At 36.4% G+C, this 24,423-nt stretch overlaps 2 protein-coding genes across 2 annotated transcripts; one reads left to right on the forward strand and one right to left on the reverse strand.

The window, feature by feature from the left end:
* Positions 1–360: 360 nt before the first annotated feature.
* LOC110845765 (protein crumbs) lies at positions 361–24,269 on the reverse strand. The gene is made up of 31 exons (XM_022092264.2): positions 23,533–24,269; positions 17,143–18,056; positions 11,352–11,658; positions 11,052–11,268; positions 10,358–10,964; positions 10,173–10,266; positions 7,849–7,874; positions 7,414–7,768; positions 7,185–7,346; positions 6,968–7,116; positions 6,839–6,880; positions 6,729–6,759; positions 6,522–6,643; positions 6,148–6,445; positions 6,017–6,066; positions 5,836–5,912; positions 5,652–5,758; positions 5,523–5,562; positions 5,323–5,447; positions 5,120–5,238; positions 4,919–5,039; positions 4,268–4,842; positions 3,894–4,206; positions 3,782–3,821; positions 2,873–3,694; positions 2,676–2,788; positions 2,459–2,599; positions 2,116–2,355; positions 1,710–2,036; positions 1,362–1,433; positions 361–1,293 (listed from the first exon to the last, which is right to left on the reverse strand). Exons 2-31 carry the CDS (start codon positions 18,043–18,045, stop codon positions 1,202–1,204), a joined length of 6,687 nt encoding a protein of 2,228 aa, XP_021947956.1. The 5' UTR covers positions 18,046–18,056; positions 23,533–24,269; the 3' UTR covers positions 361–1,201.
* On the forward strand, positions 7,795–10,091 carry LOC110845766. The gene is made up of 9 exons (XM_022092265.2): positions 7,795–8,119; positions 8,191–8,257; positions 8,327–8,482; positions 8,551–8,723; positions 8,800–8,943; positions 9,013–9,207; positions 9,279–9,440; positions 9,519–9,674; positions 9,744–10,091. Exons 1-5 carry the CDS (start codon positions 8,059–8,061, stop codon positions 8,919–8,921), a joined length of 579 nt encoding a protein of 192 aa, XP_021947957.1. The 5' UTR covers positions 7,795–8,058; the 3' UTR covers positions 8,922–8,943; positions 9,013–9,207; positions 9,279–9,440; positions 9,519–9,674; positions 9,744–10,091.
* Positions 24,270–24,423: the final 154 nt, after the last annotated feature.

Below are 24,423 nucleotides of genomic sequence, written 5' to 3' on the forward strand. Positions count from 1 at the left end.
CTAATTAATTACACTGAAAGTTGCACAATATGTAGTTGAACTTTCCATAATTTTGAAGGTTTTTTGTCATGTTTCTTGACGATTCATAGTATGTAAATGACTAGTTTCCGACAAATTTTTGTACCTCTGAACATATAATATCAGAGGTGCAGAAAATGCAGACTTCTGTAGGAATTGCGACGAGCATAACCTCGTATGGTTCTGGAGAAAAATTTAATTTGAAAAGTTTTATTGAGCTGGTGCATACAAATAATAACGTAGGTATGTAAAATAAAAGATTGTGGTAGTTCGTTCACTCGGGTTCTGCATGATAATTAGGCAAATTAATGAAGCAAGAATTCTTATTCACCGTAGTTCATGCTAATTTCATAAATGTCAGTCATAAAATTTATTATTCGTTTTCGATTCGTCGTAGAAAATACACATAAAAATAATTTAACTTATTTTAATGTCTTCATATAGACTGTGGTCATGTCAAACATATCAAAACACAAAATGCATAATTCATACTGTCTGATATTTCTTTTAAAAACATACTTTTTCCATTTTCATATTTTCCATTGCTCACCCGCTCTCCAATAATATATAAGTTTTACAACTCGATTTATGTAATATTTTCATCTAACGAAACCTTCTTTAATGCACGTAGATAAGATAAAATACAATGTATGGCACTACAGGCACAAAACTTGCGACTTAATGTTAGACCACGTTAAACGGATACAACAAATACTGAAAAATTGGTTTCTGTGTATAAAATGCAACAGCTTGAGGTAGACTTGGGTCTACATTTATCGTTAAAAAATATTACTCTACTTTACAAGATATCTAAAAAAAACTAGTAAATATATTGTATTTTAGTGAGATTGTCCAGTACAGATAGCTTACTTATTTATCGCAAGTTATGAAAATATTTTAGCCAAACGCCATAAGGCTCATTGATAAGGCGAGCTGTTTCAATCATATTATTTATAAATGTATCACGCACATCAAGAGAAATTAATCAATCCTCTCTCGTCTTGCCCCTAGTATTATCTAATTAAGAAAGAATATTCTGTTATTTTAAAGCTTTGGTGTATAGGAAATTCCTACTAGGAATGCCTCTTGTAATATTTGTACGGAGTCTACATTGTTGTACGCTTGATTTATTTATGATAACGAGAGTACTAAATTAAATTGAAAAACCTAGATAAATTAATTCCTAAATGAGTCTCTCTTCCGGTGGGGGCTTCATAACGTTGTCCAGTTCCACCCTTGGGTTGCAATATTCCTGCTGAGATGGAGAGTAGACGCCTGGCAAAAAAGACAGTAAAAATATAAATTTCATCCCTCTTTTGTTCTCAAGTAGTGTCAATTTTTACCTCTCGTTGCGCGTTTTTGCCGTGCCATCCTAACTAATATTACAACACCAATTGTGGCTGCGATCAGGATTGCTGAAATGAAAAAAAATGAAATGAAAAAAAATGAAGAAAAAAATTATTATTAATAATTTGAAATATTAAATTTTTTAGTGTCGATTGCCCAGATACTGTCAAAATTGTAAGACATTTTTGTATCGTAAGCATGTATATTGGGGTAATGGATTTACAGAGGCATAGTTTTGTACTCATTTTTTTGGAATGCATGTATGCATATATAACTTTGCCATCTATCTATTTCTGGACTATAATAATTAGATACATGCAAAATAATAATTAATTGAGACTCACCAGCGATCACTGGGATGATTATTAGTAAGATGTCGATTTGACGATCGGGTTGAGCCATTGTGAGGAGTTCACAATATTTCCCATCATAGTTTCCGATGCATTCGCAATTCCAGTCAGTATTATATTCATCATAGCAGACAGATTTGCATTCTCCACCATTGTGACAGGTTTGATTATAACAGGGATTCAATATATTGCAGTACTCGCCGCACATGGAGTTGTCAGGGCAGAGACAGGCATACGTTCCTGGCAAGTTGTGACATACTTGGGCGACGGGACAAATTCGTGGCATTTCACATTCATCGAGGTCCTCTTCACAAAATGAACCTTCATGGATAACACCCAAGAACGTATAAATTATTTGCATATGTATGTACAGTTTATACTCTACCGAGTTTGTTCTTACCGTCATAACCAGTGTGCTCGCAATGACATTGAAAAGCATTGACCAAGTCTTCACATGTTCCATTGTTTTTGCACGGTTGTCCGAGACAGTCATTGATATTAATTTCGCAATGAATTGACGAATACCCTGGGATGCACGAGCACTCATACCCCAAGAGCTTATTGACACAAGTCCCGCCGTTAACACATCGAACGTTTTTGCAGTAATCAATTTGAGTAGAACATGTATCTCCTTCCCATCCTATGGAATAATAGTTCGTGTATACATATAGGAACGTCAGTAGACTTAATTTATATTCAGTACCATTAGCATATAACAAATAAAAGGTATCAAATTAAAATACCTGGAGCACACAGACATTCAAAGGTAACATCGGTTGAATAATGCGCAGCTCTGTCATGGCACGTTGCTCCATTTTTACAGGGATCATCTCGGCATGAAGACCTTTTTCGCTTCTCACAATTTGGGACTAAATATTCTTCCGCTGATAAATATTAATTCAGATGAATCAAATAAATGGCACTAACTACACAAGTAAAATAATATTTAAAGGTACTTACAGCATACACAAGTATATGCGTTGATTGCATCAATGCAGGTTGCCTGTTTATCAACAGTGTTGCAAGGCTCAACTCCGCTAGGTGGGTTGCATTCGTCGATATTAATGTCACATCTATTAAAAGATCAGATTTAATTAAATATAGTAACTAAATACTTAATTAATTGTGTCAAGCATAAGCACCCATTAATTACTTACTTCCATCCATCCCAACCTGGGGGGCATGTGCATGTATAATTCGCAATGCCGTCAACACACACCGCGTTGTTCTTGCAATCACTAATTGTGTCACAATCGTTAATATTTGTCTGACATCGAGAGCCATCAAAACCGCTAGCACAAGTACATTCGAACGATTCTTGGGGCTGAGTGCAGTGTCCGCCATTTTGGCATTCACTTTCATAACACACTATACAACCAAGTGTAAGATTATTCATTTGAAGACTGGATTCAACAATGTAAAAAGCAGTTGGAGCGGTTGTCGTGGCCAAAGTGAGGTTATCGTTGATTCCTTTCAGTTGATCTGGACTGACAAAAGGCAGTCTGTATTCGCCGAGTCGGATATCATCCAAGCATCCTCGGTAAAATTGATTATGCGCATCTTCAGGATGGCCAACGTGATTGTTACCATTAAACATTTCCGAATGATCTACATTATAACGATCTCTGTGTTCCACATGGCTTCCAACAACAATTTCTGCAGTTGGTGGTTTGATGAGATCGTTTAGAAATTCCTGCGGTATGGAACCCATTTCAACTAATGGATGCAGTTTGACGTCCTTGGAATCGACGAGCAAATGCAACGTGTCCTTCTCGCCTAGCATCAGCTTCATTGAAACATTGTGCCATCGCCCGTCAAGAATGCCTCTAACTTTTCCGTAGTGTCGTACTCCGTCGATGTAGAGAGCAACAGCATCAATTGACTGGTTTTGAGCATCCACTTCTTCCTCGAGTCCAATGCGGAAAGACTGAGAACCGTTTGCAACATACAATACGTTTCCTGGAGTTTTGCTTCGGAAACTGAAAGTAGCATACAATGAAAAATTATATGCATAAGTACGAGTTTTAAATAAGTAATGCGAATTATTGTGACAATTTTATACGTACCGAAATGAGACTGATGAGACGGTGACATTTTCAAGCTCGGCTAAAAACACACATCAAAATTTTATAATTTTCGTGAGGTGGGTACATAATAAATGTACGTAAGGATACTTACTGGACATGAGATGATAATGAGGTGAAACGTCTCCGGTGCCTTGAAATGCGACTTCAGACACACATTCAAACCCTTGCCATCCAATGTTCTGGCAGGTGCTGCCTTCTGGACATTTCATGATCGCACAAGGTAGTTTGAATTCACACAATCGGAAAGCGTACCCCTCAGCACAGTTGCACTTAAAGTCATTCCAAGTGACTTCACATGTTCCTCCGTTTAAGCATTTGTTGACTTTGCAGGCATCATCAGAAACAACCCCTTGTAAAAGATGCTGCTTCGCCACTGAACCCAAAGGCTCACCCATTGCATAAGTCTACAAAAAAGATTGTTATTACTACATTTATGGGTAAAACATTTTATAAATATTAGCTCACCGAATTGATTTCCAATGGATAGAATTCTACTACGAAATGATTTTGGATTTTTGCATGCTGTTGGAGATGACTATGGCTAAGAACCATTGGGGTTGCTTCATTAGAACTAAAGTTGACTCGCACGTCCTGGATTACCCCCTTGAATGGGTTGTTTACGACAAGAACTTCTACGCTATCCTCAATTACTTTGTGAACCATCTCCTGAGATGACGATGATGGTAATGCCCTAATTTCTCCCCCAATCTCCGATATTGAAGTGTCTGGAATGTCTGTTGAGTCTTCCGACACTACAGAATCGTCAGAAGCACCATCTTCCCCTAAGCTTCTTGTCACTCTGGACTCAATGTGATTGGTGTTGCTCAGTGCACTTTCAGGATTTCCTGGTTTTCCTCCAATGTATAACTTGGATGGGATAAACGTGATTCGGTTACCCACACTTTTTCGGAAATGCTCAGTCCCGTTGACGCTAATTTTCACAAGACCTTTCTCCCGTTGAATAGAGACGAGATGAGGTGACCCATCCGTGATTTGCAACCCATCCACTGCGTACACTTCTAATTTGCTGTTTGGATCCTCTGAAATAATTATAAAATAATTCAGAAAATTCGAAACTTATCTGACGGAAAATTTAATAAAAATAAATTAACTAACCTGGAACATCAGACCATCTTGCATGGACGACAAGGTTTCCAACCTCCCCAACTTCTGCCTCCAAATAAACAGTGTAGTTTCCGTTCACTTCATTTCCAAGCAGAAAAATTGTTCCATTCCGCTGCAAACACAATAACCGTAATTTGTTGAGATTTGTTTAAACTTGTTTATGTAAAGTTTTGAAGAACAAGCGTTACTAACCTTCCGCGTCCGAATAAACATGGAAATGTCAAATGTGCTCACGAATTTATTCCCAATTTCTGGAGCAATTTCGACCGTTACGAGCGAGTTATTTTGGCGTTCATGTTGAAATGTCGCAGCTAACAATACAATAATTAATTTTGATATTATAATGATTTGCTAATTGGTTTTTGTAGAATTCCTTCTAATTAAAGCATTCTTACCAATATATTCATGTTGACATCGGTCACCCAAATATGGTCTAAGGCATTTGCATGTAAAATTTTGCCATAAATCCGTACAGTTACCAGAATTTTGGCACGGATTGATAGGTTTGCATTGGTCAGTCCTGCACAATGTGTAATTAAATAATGTGTTAAATTAAATGGTGGCACAATCCATAACTTAACTAACGCTTGTGTACCTTTTACATCCGACTTCAATATTCGAAGAGTTCAAATAATCTGGAGTCATATAATTTTTATTTCATTTATTTATATTTTATTTTGTTGTAAAAAACGAAAAATGTAAGCGTTCCGAGTGAAATTTTTACCTGAATCCGGAATGACACGCTCACTTTCTCCATTGATGACAATATCTTGCATGCAGCCTATAAACTGACTTTTTATCACTTTTTTGGTTGGATTGTTGACAAATGCACTGTGGAGGTAATTCAATAATGGCAATTAGCCCAAATATTTCGTAATTTAAATGCGTGTCATTTTGTGGGTGCTTACTTTGTCATGCCTCCTCCGATGTAGGTCAGATTAAATCCAGTGTGAACATCTTCGGTTTGAATAGGATAAAATGTTTGCTGAAAGTGTAATATAAATACATTTATTTGAGTTTCATTTTCTGAGGACACATAAACGATCATCCGAGAACTAAAAACTATGCTAACAAAAATTAGATCCATACCTGACTGTCCGCTGCAAGGGCAATGTGGGTCGAATTCACGGAAATCCAAACTTTAGATATTTAGAAAGAGGAATTGATTATACACATACATAAAATTTCCACTGAAAATGATTCATAAACTATAAACGTACCTTTATGTAATTCTGCGTTACTTAGATTCTGACCGACCGAGATGCCTTCCAGGCTATTCAGAAGTGAGGACTGTAGATTCAGCTTTCCTCCAGACAGAGTCAAGTAGAAGTACGTAATTCCCGACCCGACTATAAGAAGTACATCGGGAAGCGTTGTTCTGAATTTAAACAGCAGTTCATAGTTTCCATTTTCGTAGTTTCGATCATTGTTAGTAACTTCGATAGGGCCCGTGCCATTAAATGACATGACTGTATTCAGACTACAAGTTTTTCCTGTGTATCCTTCTCTGCACTCGCACTATTAGTATGACATGCATTTTATTAAAATTATGGATTAATTTTGAAACATTTTGTAAATACGATATTAGGCATACTTCAAATGTGTGGTTATTTGTGGCCTCGTCGTAAAAGGCATGGCATTTCGCAAAGCCTACTTTATCACATGGATCTCTAACACAACCAGTTAGAAGAACGCCACAATTCGTTCCGCCCCAATCTGCACAGACATTGTTCAAAGTAAGTACAATTGCAATAAATAAGTCTTACTTAATATTTTATTATTCTATGTATACTTTTCCTACCTGGTGGACACACGCATTCAAACTTTCCAATCTGGTCGATAAAAAATAACAATAATGACTTTAGCAGATAATTCTATGAATTTATAAATATTTTCAAACAAATTGGTTACCAGATCGTGGCATTCTCCTCGGACGCATGGATTACTCTCACACTATAAACATAAGCAAACAGGAATTATATTTCAGTGACTGTTTTTACAGTATTAAATACTATTAAATATTCACTCGAGTATACTAACCTCATTTATTTCAGATTCACACTTTTGTCCAGTAAACCCAGCATTGCATTGGCATTTCCAGTCGTTGATTAAGTCGATACAATTCCCATTTCGTCCACACGGACTAATTTGCAATGCACATTCATCAATATCAATTTGACAGTTTACACCTAACAAAAAAGTTTCATATTATTCATTTCTTTTGAAAATAAATATATTGTCAGTTTTCTATTCGTACCGGAAAATCCTGGGTCACACAAACACACATATCCGGCTGTGGTCTCGTAATTGAATGTGTCTGGAAGTAATTTTCGGATGCCTTCATCAACGTCGTGCTCATACAAGCTCTGGTTTGATTTTTCGAAACATTGTCCATGTAAACATGGTGCATCCAAGCATTCTATTAATTAAAATATGAATTAAAATTACTTTTGTAAATTGTCAATTGGTTTGTATAAGTATTTTACCATTAACATCATTGTCGCATCTTTTTCCCGAGAATCCGGCATGACATTCGCACTTGAAGTCTTTTATTAAATCGATGCATGTTGCATTATGCTGGCACGAATCGATTGTACAATCGTCAACGTTATCCTGACACACGTCACCGCTGAATCCGGTATCAGTGCAATCGCACTCGAACCCATTAATTTTATCCATGCAACGGCCAGAATGTTGGCACGGTATTGAGAGGCATTCATCTATGTTAAATTCGCATAATTTCCCTTCAAAACCTGCTGGGCATTTGCACTCAAAATCTGCAAGACGATCCTCACAAACCGCGTTATTTTGGCATGGATTGGATTCGCATTCATTAATTTCCTGTGTCATAATAACACAATTAATCAATTAGTTAATTCAACAAATTAATTTTTCTAAAAACAAGTAACTTGTAAACAGACCTCATCGCAATCCGTTCCTCGATAGCCTATAATAGCCAATAATAATACTGATTTCATTATTACGATATTATTAGTTGGGGAAACTGATTCTCGAAGGAGAATCAGTCTGCGAAAACTACTCAACCGGCTAAACAAAACGGTGCTTGTTATAAATCTTTAGATTAATTTACTTTTGTTGACAATTAAAGTAATTGTTTAGTCACTTTAGTCATGTCGTTTAGTGAACTTGAAGAAGTTATAGAGTTGAAGTTTGGTGAAATTAAAAAATATGGTAAGTTAAGTCACCAAATTTGTCCCAGATATTAATATGCTGAAACTTTAATTTTTTTGCATTTCTATTAGTGAGATCAATTGGAATAAGATTGGAGAGAGTAGGGACGGACGCTTCATCCGAGGAACTACCCAAATTGTAAGTTTTAATATTTATTATAATGCAAACATTTAAATTTGTCATATTTATACTTTCATTTTTTCCCAGGGATCGATTAGTGGACAAAGCAAAAAAATTGGTGTTGGACACAAACATGTCCATGCGTAAAATCGAGCTGGATTCAAGAGACGAAAGCATTAAGAGACGAAAGAAGTTAGCAAAAGAACTTGGAGAGCTATTGGTCAAGTTCCGTGAATCCATGTGGTATAAACAATTGCATAATCATTATTTATTATGTAAAAGTATTATGTAAATGTCATGAATATCGTTAGGTCTGTTATTAAAAAGAAACATAATCTGATGTCTGCCGAATCTGACCAGCCTCCTCGGAGGAAATTGAATCTCTCCGACATTCCGGATGGTACTGCAATCTACATGATTGAAAAAATTGATGGCTGTTACACCGCCTCCGCCAATCAAAAAGACGAGCTTCTCGAAATGAAAGGTATACATTGTTGACATTCTAATTAGTAATTGGTGACAGTAATTAGTGAGTTCTATATATGCATGTTGTTATCTAGGTGTCGAACCGAACCGTGTTCTGCTACAATTATACAGAGATGCATTATTTCGACCGAGAGAGTTAATATATGGAGAGTCCTCCCTCCGAGATAAGTTTTTATGGGCAAAACTTATCTCGTGAATGGGGCGTCGTGTAGTTATTCGTGAGTTATTTTGTCATATGTATTAACTGTTTCTCATTTCATAATAATAAGAAAACTTATAAATTTCAGCGATAAATGGGAAATCACATTGTATGCTGATAAGATCGAGGTGATTGACCCTTTACTTTTTGGTGCTTCCTTCAAGAGTGCGACAGCATTAAAAAGTTATACTAGAGATTACAAGGAAGCAAAGTGCTCAATGAAACCAAAAACTGTTAAGAAACTCTTCTCCCCTCACTGGGATATGATAAATTCTGCTATTAAGTAATAATAAATTATGAAAATTGTGTACCTATGTTCAAATTATGCTAACTTTTGTTTGGCTTGTTTCTTAGCTCCGCAACAGACGGCGTCCTCGATATTGTTGGAAAAGAAGACGAAGTGTGCCTTGCAATAGGTGAACCAGAGAAAAAGAAACGAAAATCTAGAGGAACGGTCGGCAAATTGGGATGCGATTTATGTGATTATCGATGTGATTACCCTTCAGATATGAATAAGTTAGTTTATAAACCTGTGCATAAGCACATTATAAATTATTGATTTTATGGGATTTTAAGAAATGTTGTAATTTTCAGGCATAAGTTGAGTCACAACGATGAGAGGCTTTTTGTGTGTGAAAGCTGTGACAAGGGGTTTACACAAAATTCAACTTTGCTTCAACACGTGAAAAATGGATGCACTATCGCAGGGAAAGGTAGGAAGACCGGATTCAAACAGATTGAACAAATTAGGTATGCAATTGTGGATTGTTTCATGTCACGTTTAAATTTCCAAATAATCATTGTTTGTTTCATTCATAGACAAGGCGTCGTTCCATCGTCTGCGCCCACTCGAGGTTCACCTGCCAACGCCGAAGTTGATGAACTGAGGAAGGAGAACGCGACACTCAAGACAAGTTTGAAACAGAAGAACGAGACCATCATCTTCTTAACTCTAAAAGTTGCCGAGTTGGAGAAAAAGTTGGCAAAAAGAAACCCACTTTTGAATGTGCAAAATACAAACCCAGTGCAGCCTAGGATTCCATTTTCTCAGAAAAGAGCACACTCACAGACTGATAACAATACAAAATATAATAAAAAATCATCAACGAGCAACGAAAATAGTCATCAATAATAAAAGTAATGAAATAAATACTAAAAGTAATGAAATAAATACTACAAGTAACGAAATAAATACTACAAGTAACGAAATAAATACTACAAGTAATGAAATAAAAACTATCCATTTACCATTTACACATTCGCATCGATAATTGTCCACCAAATCAAAGCATTTTGCACCATTTTTGCAGGGCTGAATCAGGCACTCGTCGTAATTTTTTGACTGGAATTTATCAATTTCAAGAAAAATTAATTAGCTTTATAGATTGTATGCACGTACATAACTAATGTTTAAACAAGCCTTCTTGACTTACGCAAGTTTTTCCAGTCCATCCAGGTCTGCAGAAACATTCAAAGTGGGGGCTTAGATTTTGACAAATACCGTTATTGCAAATTCCAGGGAATTTCAAACATTCGTCCACATCAGTGTCACAATACTGTCCTTGATAACCTGTCATAGTGCAGTTGCAATAATGCTGACCAGCCGTGGCAACACTTGCTACACATTCTCCTCCATGATTGCATGGGCAGTCAGAACCAGCCAGCAGAAATGGATACTCTGGTGGCGGTGGTTCTGTCGTCGTCGTCGTCGTTGTTTGCTGTTCTGCATGGTTAGCCGATGAAACATCTAGTCTTGTGGAGGATGATAAGTCAAGGTGACTAGAATTGGCTGAAGATGAATCAATGTTAGACGGGGATGACAGTGGCATATTCATATCACCCTCAGAAAGATCGGTGATGAACTCAGTTTCTGACGATGAGTGTCTCGGGAGTTCCTCGTGCATTGTTCCTGCTAGAGGTGGATATTCGCAATATTTCCCAATATATTCCACCTCCTCGGTATTTGGAGGACATTCACAGTTGTTGTTCATAGGATTGTCTGTTGTATCTGGACGACAACTTGCACCATTTTGACACTTGCTGCAATCCAAACAAGGCAAAATAAATTTACCGATGTATTCATGAGTATCTTTAACGACTCTTACAAATTAAAACTTATGTATGTACCTGCAGAGGACAAAAGTGTCAGGATTGAAGCAAGAGTGGACCGAGTTTAATTCTACATCCGTATCATTGCAGGGAACAAACGGGGTTCGTAATTGAAACAAATCATGAAGTGATACAACTTGGTGTTCAGACGGGCTTTCTGGAGTGAAATAGTTTTCTTCGTGACTTTGAACACTTTGCTGTCTCCTTCCACCATTTGCATGATCGTGGGTGGGGGCTGAAACACGAATAATTTAGTCATTTCGAGTAATGTGGGGTGTACCAATATTTAACATCATCAGATTTAATTTAGGGGCTTACCGTGAACACGAATACAGCCCACAAATCCGTCAAAAAAGTGAAACATGTGGTTAAGCCTTGAACTTTGATCGACTTCTGTGCTTGATGAATTTGTATCCCAATGAATTACGGGGGTGGAGACTGTGGCCTCTGAATATCTGGATTCCGAGTCGTCGTGATCATCCAAGAATATCATGTCTCCAGCAAAACTTATCGAGTGCCAACGGCCATCAGCCACGCTGTGGTGTGAGATTGATGATGGAAATTCACTCGGCTTTGTTGTATATGTCATGTTCCCTCCGCTGTTTATGCTGATGGCGAATTTGTCCTGTAAATAAATTGTAATGAGAAATAGTTCAGAAATAGTTGTACAGAATTCTCGCAAGCTCATCATTTACGCCAATGCAGAGAATAGTTTATTTTTTCCCTAAATTTTACCTAACTCAGAGATGCAAAGTCATGTAGAAATCTCATGAGCTGCATGGGCACTCTTTGGTCAAGTCATGTGAAATGCTATGCAGACATGGACTACATACGCCTAAAAGTGCATGGAATAAATGATGCAAATCCATTACCCATTAATTGGTTTGTGGCCAACAAAGGGTGAAATGACAAAGCATAATCACCAATACAAAGTGCACTATATTGTATTCCTGAGTAAACTATAAAAAATCGGACAGATACGTGTTATTATGAAAGAAAGTTTTATATAATCCGATTTTTAGACCTAGTTTGAGTCTCTAAAAGCATTTTCGTACGTGGGATGAGCTGTGCTATTAGCAAACAGTTTGTTTGAATTAGCAAGTATTTCTCATCTATATACGTGTCGTTCTACTTTGTGAGGTGTTCTGTGAGTTAAATATTCAAGTTCATTAAAATGAATACATATTTCAAAAACAATCCGCCACAAGGTTTATTTTAATTGCAGAAGTAATCTTAAAAGTATTTCACTGTGGTGTTATCCTCATCAAAATGGTGGAAGATGTATGAATAATTTGGCCCGAAGAGTAGGCTGTCAAATTCTATATGCTAATAATCAGAAGCTGTCAGTCAAATGATAACCTAGTTTTATTTTAATGATTCTTTTAGTTGGTGAAAATTACATCCGAATTGCGCCGAAGCTTGGATAAATAAAGAAATGTGTTACATTTGTGTCACATTAACACATTATTATTTAAGTCTCTATTACCAGTGTCTGCGATCATCATCATCAAATCATAATCAAAATAATTAGTAAACACAGTCCCGTTAATCTCGGCATTTGGTTGAGACTCTTGAAATTGCATTCACTTCTAGCTTCTTCTTCTGCATATACTTTATTAATTTTGCATTAATTCACTGTCATTGAAAAACTCATTTGATAAAAAATAGGTTATAGAGTAATCAAAGCTGAATATATAAGATAGAAAAGAGTTGTAAAATAATAATAAATTATTTTGCCTCCTAAATTCCGATAAATATTCTACCAAAAAAGACACTAATAATTCATGTCTTATTGTTTTGTTCAAAATCGATGAGGGTAATGATTGATGGGTGAAAATTGAAAAATCCAGCTTGATTCCCATCAGTCAATCTTAGATTTAAAGAAAAATCTCGTTTTGAGAAAACTTCACATGCTCACGGTTTCTCAGTCTCTGAGTCCAATTAGCCCACATACGCACAACCTCCTAGTTAATGGTCCTCTGGCAATACTGAATCGTTCTATGGTTTGAATAGATAGAAATTTCCCGATCGATTTTCCATTATTCAGCTGTCTACCATAAGCAAATAATAATTGATCACAAGATGCATTGATTTTATACATTTTCAATGCACGATAAAAGTGGGCTTTCTCTGCTAAATCATCCGACTGATCAGGAATGGTCACGAAATATTGAATAATGACTTGAATCCAATTAGCTTAGATATATTTTCCTTTATCGAGCCTGTCTATTTCGTTGATGTATGTTGGTTGGGTGGAAGTCGATGGAATAAAATAAATAAATGGTGTCAAAGAGATATCGAGTTTTACTTTGATATCTGGTAGTCAGTTTGATAGCTCCTCTTAATTTGATGAGCAATGAGAATACAAATTGCGTAATCGAATTCAATCGTCAGCATCGTATGCACACCCAGATTTCATACCCGCATACATATCGCCGTGTGAAGCATCATTTGCACATTGCATGCATCAAATTAGAAAATGTGGTAATTTAATGGATGAGAACCGTAAATCATCGCTCCATCTGCACCACAGCCATCATTTATGATGCCGCCCCCGGCACTCGTCCACACCGATTGGGGGTGAAAGTCTATTTGCTAATTTACAGGGCCAAGAAGAAGGTAATAAATAAATAAATCTACCATCACGCTGAAAGATATTATCCATTCCACATGAAGCTATGCGTATTAATAACAAATCTTTGGAGGGAATACCTTGTTGGGAGCATGCATGATGAATCGGAACCAGTTCAAAGTATTACATTTTTTACCGTTCGCCAAGATGATGCTCTGCTAAATAAGAAGCATCACGGTGTCCAACTTACTGGCGTGTAAATTGTTAATTATGCAAATATAATGTAGAAGAGAAATGGAACAGAAAAGTGTTAATAAGAGGAGATTGATCACCTATACAGCACTCATGTCATACCCAAGATACGTGCATATCTATTCATATACGTACACTTGTTGAAATTATAAATGTCCCATTGTTTCTCAAGAATGAAGTTGCGAATTCTTTGTGCACTTTCTTCAAGACAATTTAACTTTTGATAACTGGCAATGAACTTATGTGCTCGTGGTTTCATGCCACGATTTTTTGAACAGTTGTATCTTCAAACATGATAATTTAAAGATTGTTAAATTTTTCCATGTGCATTAAAAAGTAAAGCTCGTTGTAATGATAGCAATTGACAGAACGACTTGAACAAATAAAATTGAGACTTAATAACCGCTTGACTCGGTTTACTTACTTCTTTTTTACTTTTCAGTAATTTATCGCAGTCATGAATTCAGAAAACGACAAATAACGCCGCCCAGAATTTTGTACCCACTAAATACGTGTTCATTCTTATTTAAATAAAAATTTAGCATAAGCCTTATTCTTATGAAATTTCTCTTTCTGTCATTGGAATGACCGTGAGAAAAACATTGAAAAATAAGATTAATATTTGAACGTTTAGAGAAAACAGTTCCCGAAAATACCAGTCAGTTAAGGACGATGACTAAATAAAGAAATAAGGTGATAACATAATACGTAAGTGTCATCTTTTATGCAAAATATCCTCGCATGTTTGCAATATGGGTCCAAACCATAAGGATTGTGTATTGCCATACATACATAAACCTATTCGTGTCCAGAACATTCGAAATTTTTATTGCCATTAATTTTTCTGCTGTTAAAACTAGAATGTCACGATGGTCTTCAAATTGCTCAGAAAAGAAAATCAACGAAAAGTGATATTTCCACTTTTAAGCATCTACTCCAAGCTTCAAGTTTGCTTATCTATTTTCTGTTGTTGAATATGTTTGCTCATTTTTGTCCTTTGTTATACAAACCTACAGTGCAGACTTGGTACAGCCCGAGCCAGGTATTTTTCTTGTTTGCTATGTAATTTAGAATACCAATGTGGATATTTTACAAAAGTTGAGTGCCACCGACATGGACACACCTCGGTTTAGTGTTCGCCCGCTAGCATGTCAAAGACAGACAGGCGAAGAGATGGACATGATGATTTCATAAGCCCTGGGTCGGGCTAAAATATTTATAGTCACGCAAAGAAGAAAATGAGTTTAGTTTGCAAAATGTGACAAGAACTTTATACTTGAAGATGAACAAAAGCAACTTTACAGAAAAATTGTACATCCGGTCGTTATCTTCGAAATTTACTTTTCTTTTAGGAATTTACGTGCACACATACCCTGCCTGGGCAAGCTTACGTATTATAAAAGATTATGTCTTTTTAAAACGGAGCTCAAGCTCAGAATGCTAAATTTATTTTTGAGGAAGTTATGCACGGGCGCAAATCCAAGTTGGGGATAAATTTATGGACGACACGCAAACTCATGTCCTTGACCCGTGGCATTAAAATACCCTTTTATTTAACCAAAATAAATCTATGCAATCATATTAAATACGAATAAAATTATCAAGGTTAACATTAGATTGCCCTGTGTACAATAATTTGTTGGATCCTAAACTAGATATTGCTGGCATATTGTTGTCCTCAGTATGGAAAAATTCAGTTTTATTTTCTACGATGTGTGTGTATGTATGCAGTATGTTCTGCAGTTGTGCTGTGGGTGCTTTTTCAGAAGGAGGTGGGTGGGTGTGATGATTGCAAAATTTGAAATTGTGAAACGGTGTGCAGACGTTGTAAAACGAAATGGTCCAAGTACCGCTTGAAAACTCTGAACAATATCGTGCGTAGGCCAAATAGAGCTGTAAATTATTTGGACATAAAATTCTGAGGCATCTCGGTCATGTGTCGAGTGCTGAGTGAAGTTGTTCTCGCCCATTCAGATAAACCGTTAATTCTCCCAACTTGAAATTTGCATGATGAATTAACAATCATGGCACGACAAATTGCACAATTCCATTGCAATCTCAATCATACATATGCACATTATATTTGATCATTGCTTTCTACCGTGCAAACATCTCCATTTTAGTTGATTTTGTTTGTCGCTGAGTAAGATTTTAAAGGACTTTGATAACCATGCAGCAATTAAATTTATTATTGAACGATTCACGACCTGGATCTTATTTTTATATGGGAAACCATTTGTACACACTTGAACAACTATACATAAAGTGAACGAGTTATGTACTGTGCGGATGGAGCAAAACTTACGAGAAACCCTAGTCTCAGCACAAGATACTTTAGGAGGCCGTAGGTTTTAGCTCCACCCGCACAGTACATAACTCGTTCACTTTATGTATAGCCACCTATTGCAACACCTTTTCGAAATCTTCAATCTTAGGATTAGTGTTACAATTATGCGATTAGCAAATTCTACCGTCTAAAATACACCTCCATTGCCCAACAATAAAGGTAATCGAATTTATAGTCGGTTGTAAAGAAAGGAAAAAAAAGATGCACCTTTGCCGGACCGATGACCATCAGATATATTAGATAACAAATCTGTGAATAAGGTTCAGGAAGGCAGAAGACTGCGTCAATGCACAAAATCAGAATTTAATAAATCGCTAGCAGTTTTTTAATAGAAAACATCATTGATCAATAAAACACCGTATGTAATCAATTATCACGGCATTGTTGAAACTATTCGTGACTTTCAGTGAATAGTATTTAGTAGTTCCTCATAATGTAATATGAAAAATAACAAAAAAGTCATAATAGGATGAAGCAAACTGTTAACAAAGGAAGTAAGTCCCGTTTATTTTGCAAAAACTTTCCATTTTGAATTTCAGATCCTATTTCACACAGAAAGTGTAAAAGAATCCAAATCTTATGCATTTCACAAGAAAATGGCAAATTAATTTCTCTAATATGACTTGCTCATTGTTGATTTTACTGCAATTTGCTTGTGACATGGCTGAGATATATTGATGGTTGATGATGGTGATGACACTTGTCATTAAAATGATATATCGAGAACCAACATTACTGGTGTCTTGTTGCTCCCTCAATTCACTACCTACAAATATCCATGTATGTATGCACATGCGTCTATTAGTCTTTGCACCATTAGCTACAAAAAGCTCATTAATGTAACCGCAATTATAAACCAAACAATTAATCCTTCACCAATAAATGCCACAAATTCAAACTTATTATCATGAAGATTCTTAAAGAAAAGTATTGCTCACGTCATAAACAATATTCCCAAAGGGGCAAACGGTCCTAAATTGAAGTTGGAAGGGTTTGTCCCTCGTGAGCAGCATCATGGCTGTCGAATTGATTTTCCTTATCTGACTTGCCAATCCGGCAATGAAGTAAGCTGTGGGTCTGGAGTTGGTCGAGTCGTAGGTGGACGAAGTCTGACTTCCACCCCCACTCCCACCACCCCCAGAGTAGGAAGTGGACGAGAAGCTGTTACTCCCACCACCGGGGGAGGAGGACCCAAAAGTATTTGCATTAAAAAGCCCACTGTTGATATTCCTCCCACTTGCATTTCCCCCACCACTCCCCACCGGACTTGAGTTGAGATTATTATTGACATTGTTAGTGCTCTGTTGTTGTGGTTGAGTGGACGCTATTTCGGACGAGGTTGATATGCTAATAAGGAAAGAGGTTACGATAAAGAGTAGAATTAGTTGCTTTGATGAGCATAATAGGTGATGCTGCTGAGTAATTATTCTTGGGCCGGAGGATGATGTATTCATATCATTTTTCCTTCTTAAACTAGTTCTCCCCCTTCTGGGTAAAGTCATTGTATTATTTTTATTGAGGTAGTTCTGGTTCAGGTTGATGAGTCCTTTCTCATCTTCACGTTCAGCCACCTCCCTCACATTATTATTGAGTTGATGCGGCTGCTGGGGTGACGATGAGGGCGAAGGAGACGAAGTAAAAAGTTCACCATGCGAAGACCAACAACTTCCTGTTGTCTGGACGGAAGATTCGCAATCGTCGTAATTATTACCGACTAAACGATCGTTATCCATTCGTCCTCCTGTGCACTCCTTCTGCTGTGGGAGTAATAATGAGGCCCATTCTTTTGAACACAGGATACATGAGTCATCGTCCGGATCTCGGCTAGCAAATTCATGCATGGCTTGGCTTTCTGCAAATAAATACAAAAATAACAGGTTCATTAATGGGTACTTGTCATTTCAGTAACATTGAATTTCTTGCGCAAAAAGGGCTTGACTAGGACTTGATTCTTTACTATGAATTGAGGGTTGGAAATAAATTATAGAAAATCGGTAAATGTCCACATGATGAGGAGACATAATTTTGCTAAATGTGATACAATAATAAACCAACAAACGCCAAGAAAGAAAAAAAACTTTTTGTGGACTTGAATGCATCGAGTTTTACTTTGCTTACATAGTTGAATGTATATCAAAGGTTGACATGTCCGTTACGTTGAAATTGATGCGTATACAAGACGAGATCATGAGTTCTATTATTAACTAAAATGCAGCAACTACGACAGGAATGTTGGATCGACTGCACCAATTACGTCAACTACGATGGTAGGAGAGACGAAGTGACGTAAGATTGGTTCACTTCATTGAAATTGTCACAACAAACTGAGGCATAATATAACAGCAACTTGCGACCAACGGGACTATGAGGAGTATCAAATCAGCCCTTGTTTCGCCCATGTTTCGCCATTATTCTCATGAAACAGCACTGTCATTTTTTAGAGCGGTTGAGCAGGCTCATCGACCACACCACGGGGTTCCGAAGAAGACATATAATTACGTGAGAAAATAAATGTTATGCTGCTCAAAACTTTAGCCGAAAGGACACCAAAGTTATGTCTGGGGGTGCAAATGGATGAAATAAGACTGCAATTTTGGAAAGTAAATTGCAGAATGTCGTGTTTTTGTCCCTTTTGGCTGATTAAATCTGAAACTTCCTTTCAAATAATGTACATAAGTTCTAAACACAACAGGTAATCTGTTGTTCAACCAGCAATAAGTAAGCCCAAAAGCATGACATTATTTTAGCAATCAGGAAAATTGGTATAAACACAGGAACCGACGTCGACGGAATGACGAGGCACATGAAATATATTTTTAACCCTGTTCCGTCAATCAAGGAAAATGCAGGTGGTGGTAACGTTTATGATTTATCTTTGGTGTGCATATTTGCATCAATAGCACTTTAGTCAATTTTTGTACCGCAAATTAATTGAATCAATTTATTATTGTCATAATACAAATTTATTGAAATATCTATTAAATTGCAGCATGATTGCGCTAAATCAATAATACAAAGATTTAGATTATATATTTCCAACTTTCTTTGTAATTTCGAAAACTCTTATCTTCAATCCTCAAGTATACATAAATGCGTATAACAATGCGCTCTATGAATTCTTTTGAAGTCGTAGATCATATACTTTCAAGTACAAAACAACGAATTGTTTTCTTTAATATTTTCCAACCCCAACATACTAAATAGCATTCGCACCATTCATTTAATTTGCAGGCACTTGACAAGAAACACCACCACTCAAATTCTTCCCACATTATGGTAAAGCGAAATAATAAAGGAAAGACAACATGTGTCCCATTTGACACAAAAATCCAAATATTATAAATGAAACTTCAGATTTCACTGAAAAGGAGAAACGAGCTTCGTGTATCAATAAAAGTTTTCGATATACTTTAGCATTGCATTATCAAAACAAATGTCGTCAGAAAATTTAAAATAGAATATCGTCACGTTTATACTCACACTGATACACGTAACTGAATACGATATCGTAAATGTGCATATACATAAAATGGTTCGAGCTGAAAATTGATACCGAGGAAAATTAACTGCCATTCTCATTTCATTGTTCACTTTTTCAAAATAAAACTTCTTGTTTGCTTAATGTACAACAATCTCAAATTTTTTGAGCAGATTCAAGCTAGCACAATTTTCTTTATATTGTTGAAAAGAATCGTTGGTTAAATGAATGTGAATGAGGACGAGAGAATTGAACGAGCCTAAAATAATCCGATTTTACATACATTACTTACATTCTATTATGCAGGCGGTCTCATCCCGACCATAAAACCTTTGTATCTATTTATTACGGTGGAATTGAGGCAGATTCAGTGTGGCATTACTGGTAGAATATTACACCAAAAATACCAAATCTAATGCACAATGCACACGAGGAGCCTAACATGACTAACGTCTGAACCAGATTCTTATAATTATGCTTTAGTTTTCATTGTGAATCCCAATCAAATAGAAATCACTGATTGAAGACGGATTGTGAGACGTTGCATCGCGTATCCGAAAAATCCTAAACAATTGTTGAAGATGAGTTTTGGTCGTGATAGTTTGCTGCATGTACATACATATTGAATGAATGAATGAATTGAGGTTTGCGACCACAGACATGACACACGACACGAAATTATGTGCATTGTTTTTTTCGTTCTTTGGAAATTGATCCTTTTTTAGCTGCTGTTTTTTCAATCTCCGCGTCCAATATCATGATAGTTTTAAATCGACAACTCACAGCAGATCAGATTTTGGTTTGGTTAGTTTTACATATATGAGTATTTAATAACCCAGAAATAATCACCTCAATTTGTCCAACTAAAAAGCAAGATTTAAGAGGAAGACTTAAACCAATATTCCAACACCCCAAAATTCAACTATACACGTATGTACATAATTCCTGACTCTGTTGATGCAAATTTCTACAACTTGCAACTAACCGAAGCCCAGCAGGAAGGATGAATTGCAATAAAGAAGTGAGACGTGGTTGTTTTTCTGACTATAAGAGGTTTTGGCTCATCGAATTTGCATGTCTCCTCTTTGACCAATATTTGCTAAAAACTTCCACCGCATGACTGTACAGTTAGATGCCTCACTTGAATTTCGCAATGTTCGTTGACTCTTGGTGAGTGTTATTAGTGTTAATTTTATTTAATGGAATCGTCATCCTGTTGTAGATAAACGTTATTCAGATTGGTGACTAATCTGATATTTTACTTGTGTCTGTGTGCTTTTTCCAACGATGCTGACATGAAATTGTAGGTATTACCAGAAATAAATTCACTTGTCATAATTACCCAACAATAATATTAATACGCCATTTATAACAACGGCTGAAATAATAAATTATCAGTCATAAGCTCCAAGTAGCCAAATCTTTGTTGTTGTTGTTCATGGTATGAAGGACTTGAGATGAATACAGTTATATGCAATTCATTGTAAAAGCCTCAGTCAGGAGCCACTTTAATCATGCTGGTTGTTCATCATCTTAAAAACCAGCCGACCAAATCAAATAAAACTGTCAACCTTATAGTCGTCCGTGCTTATTCGTACCTATTGCTTCTATATGTACTTCGAAGTACGAAATCCGGTTGAGCTAATCGTCAGCAAGCTACGATGTACGTGCCTCAAGTTGAAGGTCCTAACAAATCTTAAGCATAAGATCAAACATGTATTTACGGCTCTTATTCACATCTTTCCTGCTGCTAGAGAGCGATACATACCAGTTTGTACGATTGACATTAACAGTAACATAATCTTAAAACTTGCGTGGCGAATAATGTTGCAGGCCGAGATGATGACCAGTCTTAATCCAATATGGAATACTGTTGCAGGGATAACAATGAATAAGCGAGAGAAGAATCTGCATCTTACGATTTAACAATCAGTGGTGTACATTACATTTGCGAAATTGTGCAATTTTGCTTCCACTACCCGAACCAAAATGGGAATCCATATGAATCATAACTATTTGTATCTCGAAAAATATCGCAAAATAAATAATGTTATTCGCTATATGGATGTCCCAAAACCACACCCTAAGAAATTTTAGTCATTCGCATTTAGTCCCCTAGGGCAAGGATTCATCGTCCTCTCTAAATTGGCCCATCATGATTGTCTCCTCTTCTCCAAATATTCGACAACAACCAAGAATTCAATGCAAATAATTGCATGGTTCTTCCTTCCTCTCACTAAAACGCTAAATGTTTGGTTATACTGTAGTCTTTTCTTTCTTTTACTTAGCAGGTTGTGGTTTACAGCATGGCAAATTCCTAATAACAGTTTCCTCTTGGTACCATCCCACTATTATTATTTCCTTGTAAATTAATGGATATTGAAAACACACATTTGGGGGATTTATTCTTGTACGCATACATACATACACTTGAATGTGAGCAGATAAATATCTCTGATTCTGTGATTGTGTGCTTCACTATTGGGCTCTTATTCGCTTGACTGATGAGTTACAATGCTGATAAATTTAAATACACTATATGAATTCATAATGGCATGTACGTTCCTTGGAATTGGCATCTGGATCAAGTCCAATAAGTGATGATAACAAACGAGGAGGTACAACGCCAGCTGGATTTTATATGAACTATGTGAATTAAATTCTCACCACAAAAATATTTACGACCATAAATCAAAGCAAACAATTCATACTAATTTCTAACTAAAGTGTGGGGAATAATAGAAAAATTATGTACTGCTATTAAAAAAAGTCTATAATAAGAAAAAAAATTGATTCGATCCACAACCCCACGTCGACCATTATGCACTTATTTTATATGCTCCATTCCAAATGAGCGTGCATACGACGATTCCATACATACGACGAGTGTACTTATTGATTGCAAAAACAGGCGAATATTCGTTCTGTTACCAACTTTTGTGATTTGTGCTATTTGCTCGTGGACTCTGGTGTTGTTGGCAAGACGAGAAAGTAAACATGATAAACGAATCTGTGTTAGTTGCATGGCTTTTTTAGCTGTTAGTTTTAGCACACTTCTGCATTATAATCAGTTCACAGTCAACAAGACTCAACGGTTTGGAATTTGACACAGTTATGACCCGATGAAATATGAATATTCTTACTTAAAGACAACTTGTGGAATGCTTTCTTACACTAAATAATATACTAAACAGCAAATATACACTGTTGAGAGCTAAATTGCGTTTCAATTTAATCAAACGTAACAATTGTATTCAATTCTTACAACATTTTCAATTTATTTTTCACTGAATGAGAGAAAAGCGGAAAATAAGTATTTGTAGATTATTATTCTGCCCTCTTAGACTGTGAATGAGTCGGTTTCAAATCAAGTCATGCTTTCTCCTTCATATGTCTAATCTTGTGATAAGCGAGAAGTTTGGTGAGATTTGGTGATATGCATGTAAAAGTCTCTTCACCACCTGTACAAGCTTATGTTGGTCATTTTTACGACGCCAAAAGTATTTTTCAAGTTTAAAATAAATGAAAAACAAAAACTTGTAAAAACATAACAATCAACAAAAATTACGACAACGCCTACATAAATACTCGGCTCGCAGCCATAATAATGAATAAATACTGAGTCACTGGTGGTGCATTTCGCGACAATAATTCATGAGATCAGCCATTTTGAGAATGCAAATGATTAAAATCTACAAGAATGTGATCTGTGGATATTCTTACATACATAGCTTCGTTTTACACTGGAATGCATGCTAACAACCTTGATCATCATTGCATTTTTTAGCCAGTGTGTTGATGATATCATCTATTTATTTATTAAGTTTCGCCATTTCTCTTTGTTACTTACCTCTAATTTATTTTAAGATCCAAACAATTTACATAATTTCGCACTGAATGACACAAATTTTCGCAGTTGTATGAAATAGAGAGGGCACTTTTGCAAGGCACGACAATAATGAAATTCACTTATGCGACGGAGGAACAAAAGCAGTTGGCTGTGCGAGTCTGATGAAATGTCGAACCACGATGCTAAACATGCATGGGCCGGTTTTCGTACAGGTAAAAGACCTGCTTTTTTGGACGAAATATCCAATCGAATTAATATTATCTCTCTCTCTCGCCGGTGTGGTCGGCCAGTCAATAAAATGGTAAAGTGTCACCTTGCAATTGGGTATTCAAGGACTTGACAATACAAATTCACAACCATTTACGTACAGCTTGACTCTGCACGGCACTTATTGGCAAGTCGTCACTATATTGATGACTATTTTCTTGCATTCACTTTTATCTCCTTTTCTTCTTAACTGATGATGATTATTTCCTTAAAAAAATATACGATACTTCCGGCAAAGTTCTTTTACACTGTCACTCGCTTCTAATTTCACTGATGGTCCATGCATTCGAAGCAGAGTGCAACACTGAACTAAACCTGCAGCAGGGGTACGTATATATAAATTCAACGAGTCAGAGACCATTATAGTCGTTAACAAGTTGCTGTGGTCGACATGCACCTTAGCTCACGGTTGTTTCGAAGGTGTAGGAATTTTTTTCCCACGAAGACATTCCCAACCACAATGAGGAGTTATCCAACCTATGCAGCATAATGCAACAACACTCTGCGCTGTCAGCTACAAACGGGAGAGATACGAATACGACGATGCAATGTTGGCAACAAACAACTCCCCTTTTTCTCTACGTCTCAAATGGCACCAGTAAAATAGTTAGTCAGTCAGTTACT

The sequence above is a fragment of the Folsomia candida genome, unplaced genomic scaffold, assembly GCF_002217175.1.
Source record: "Folsomia candida strain VU population unplaced genomic scaffold, ASM221717v1 Fcan01_Sc003, whole genome shotgun sequence".
Classification (NCBI taxonomy): Eukaryota; Metazoa; Arthropoda; class Collembola; order Entomobryomorpha; family Isotomidae; genus Folsomia; species Folsomia candida.

Excerpts from the sequence above, each read along its gene's own strand:
- LOC110845766 (XM_022092265.2), top strand. The coding sequence starts at position 8,059 with ATGTCGTTTAGTGAACTTGAAGAAGTTATAGAGTTGAAGTTTGGTGAA. Across the intron at positions 8,258-8,326 it reads TCCGAGGAACTACCCAAATT|GGATCGATTAGTGGACAAAG; the intron begins GTAAGTTTTAAT and ends ATTTTTTCCCAG. Across the intron at positions 8,724-8,799 it reads CGAGCTTCTCGAAATGAAAG|GTGTCGAACCGAACCGTGTT; the intron begins GTATACATTGTT and ends GTTGTTATCTAG.
- LOC110845765 (XM_022092264.2), bottom strand. The coding sequence starts at position 18,045 with ATGCATGAATTTGCTAGCCGAGATCCGGACGATGACTCATGTATCCTG. Across the intron at positions 6,644-6,728 it reads TGAATGCGTGTGTCCACCAG|ATTGGGGCGGAACGAATTGT; the intron begins GTAGGAAAAGTA and ends ATGTCTGTGCAG. Across the intron at positions 2,600-2,675 it reads CGCATATACTTGTGTATGCT|CGGAAGAATATTTAGTCCCA; the intron begins GTAAGTACCTTT and ends AATATTTATCAG.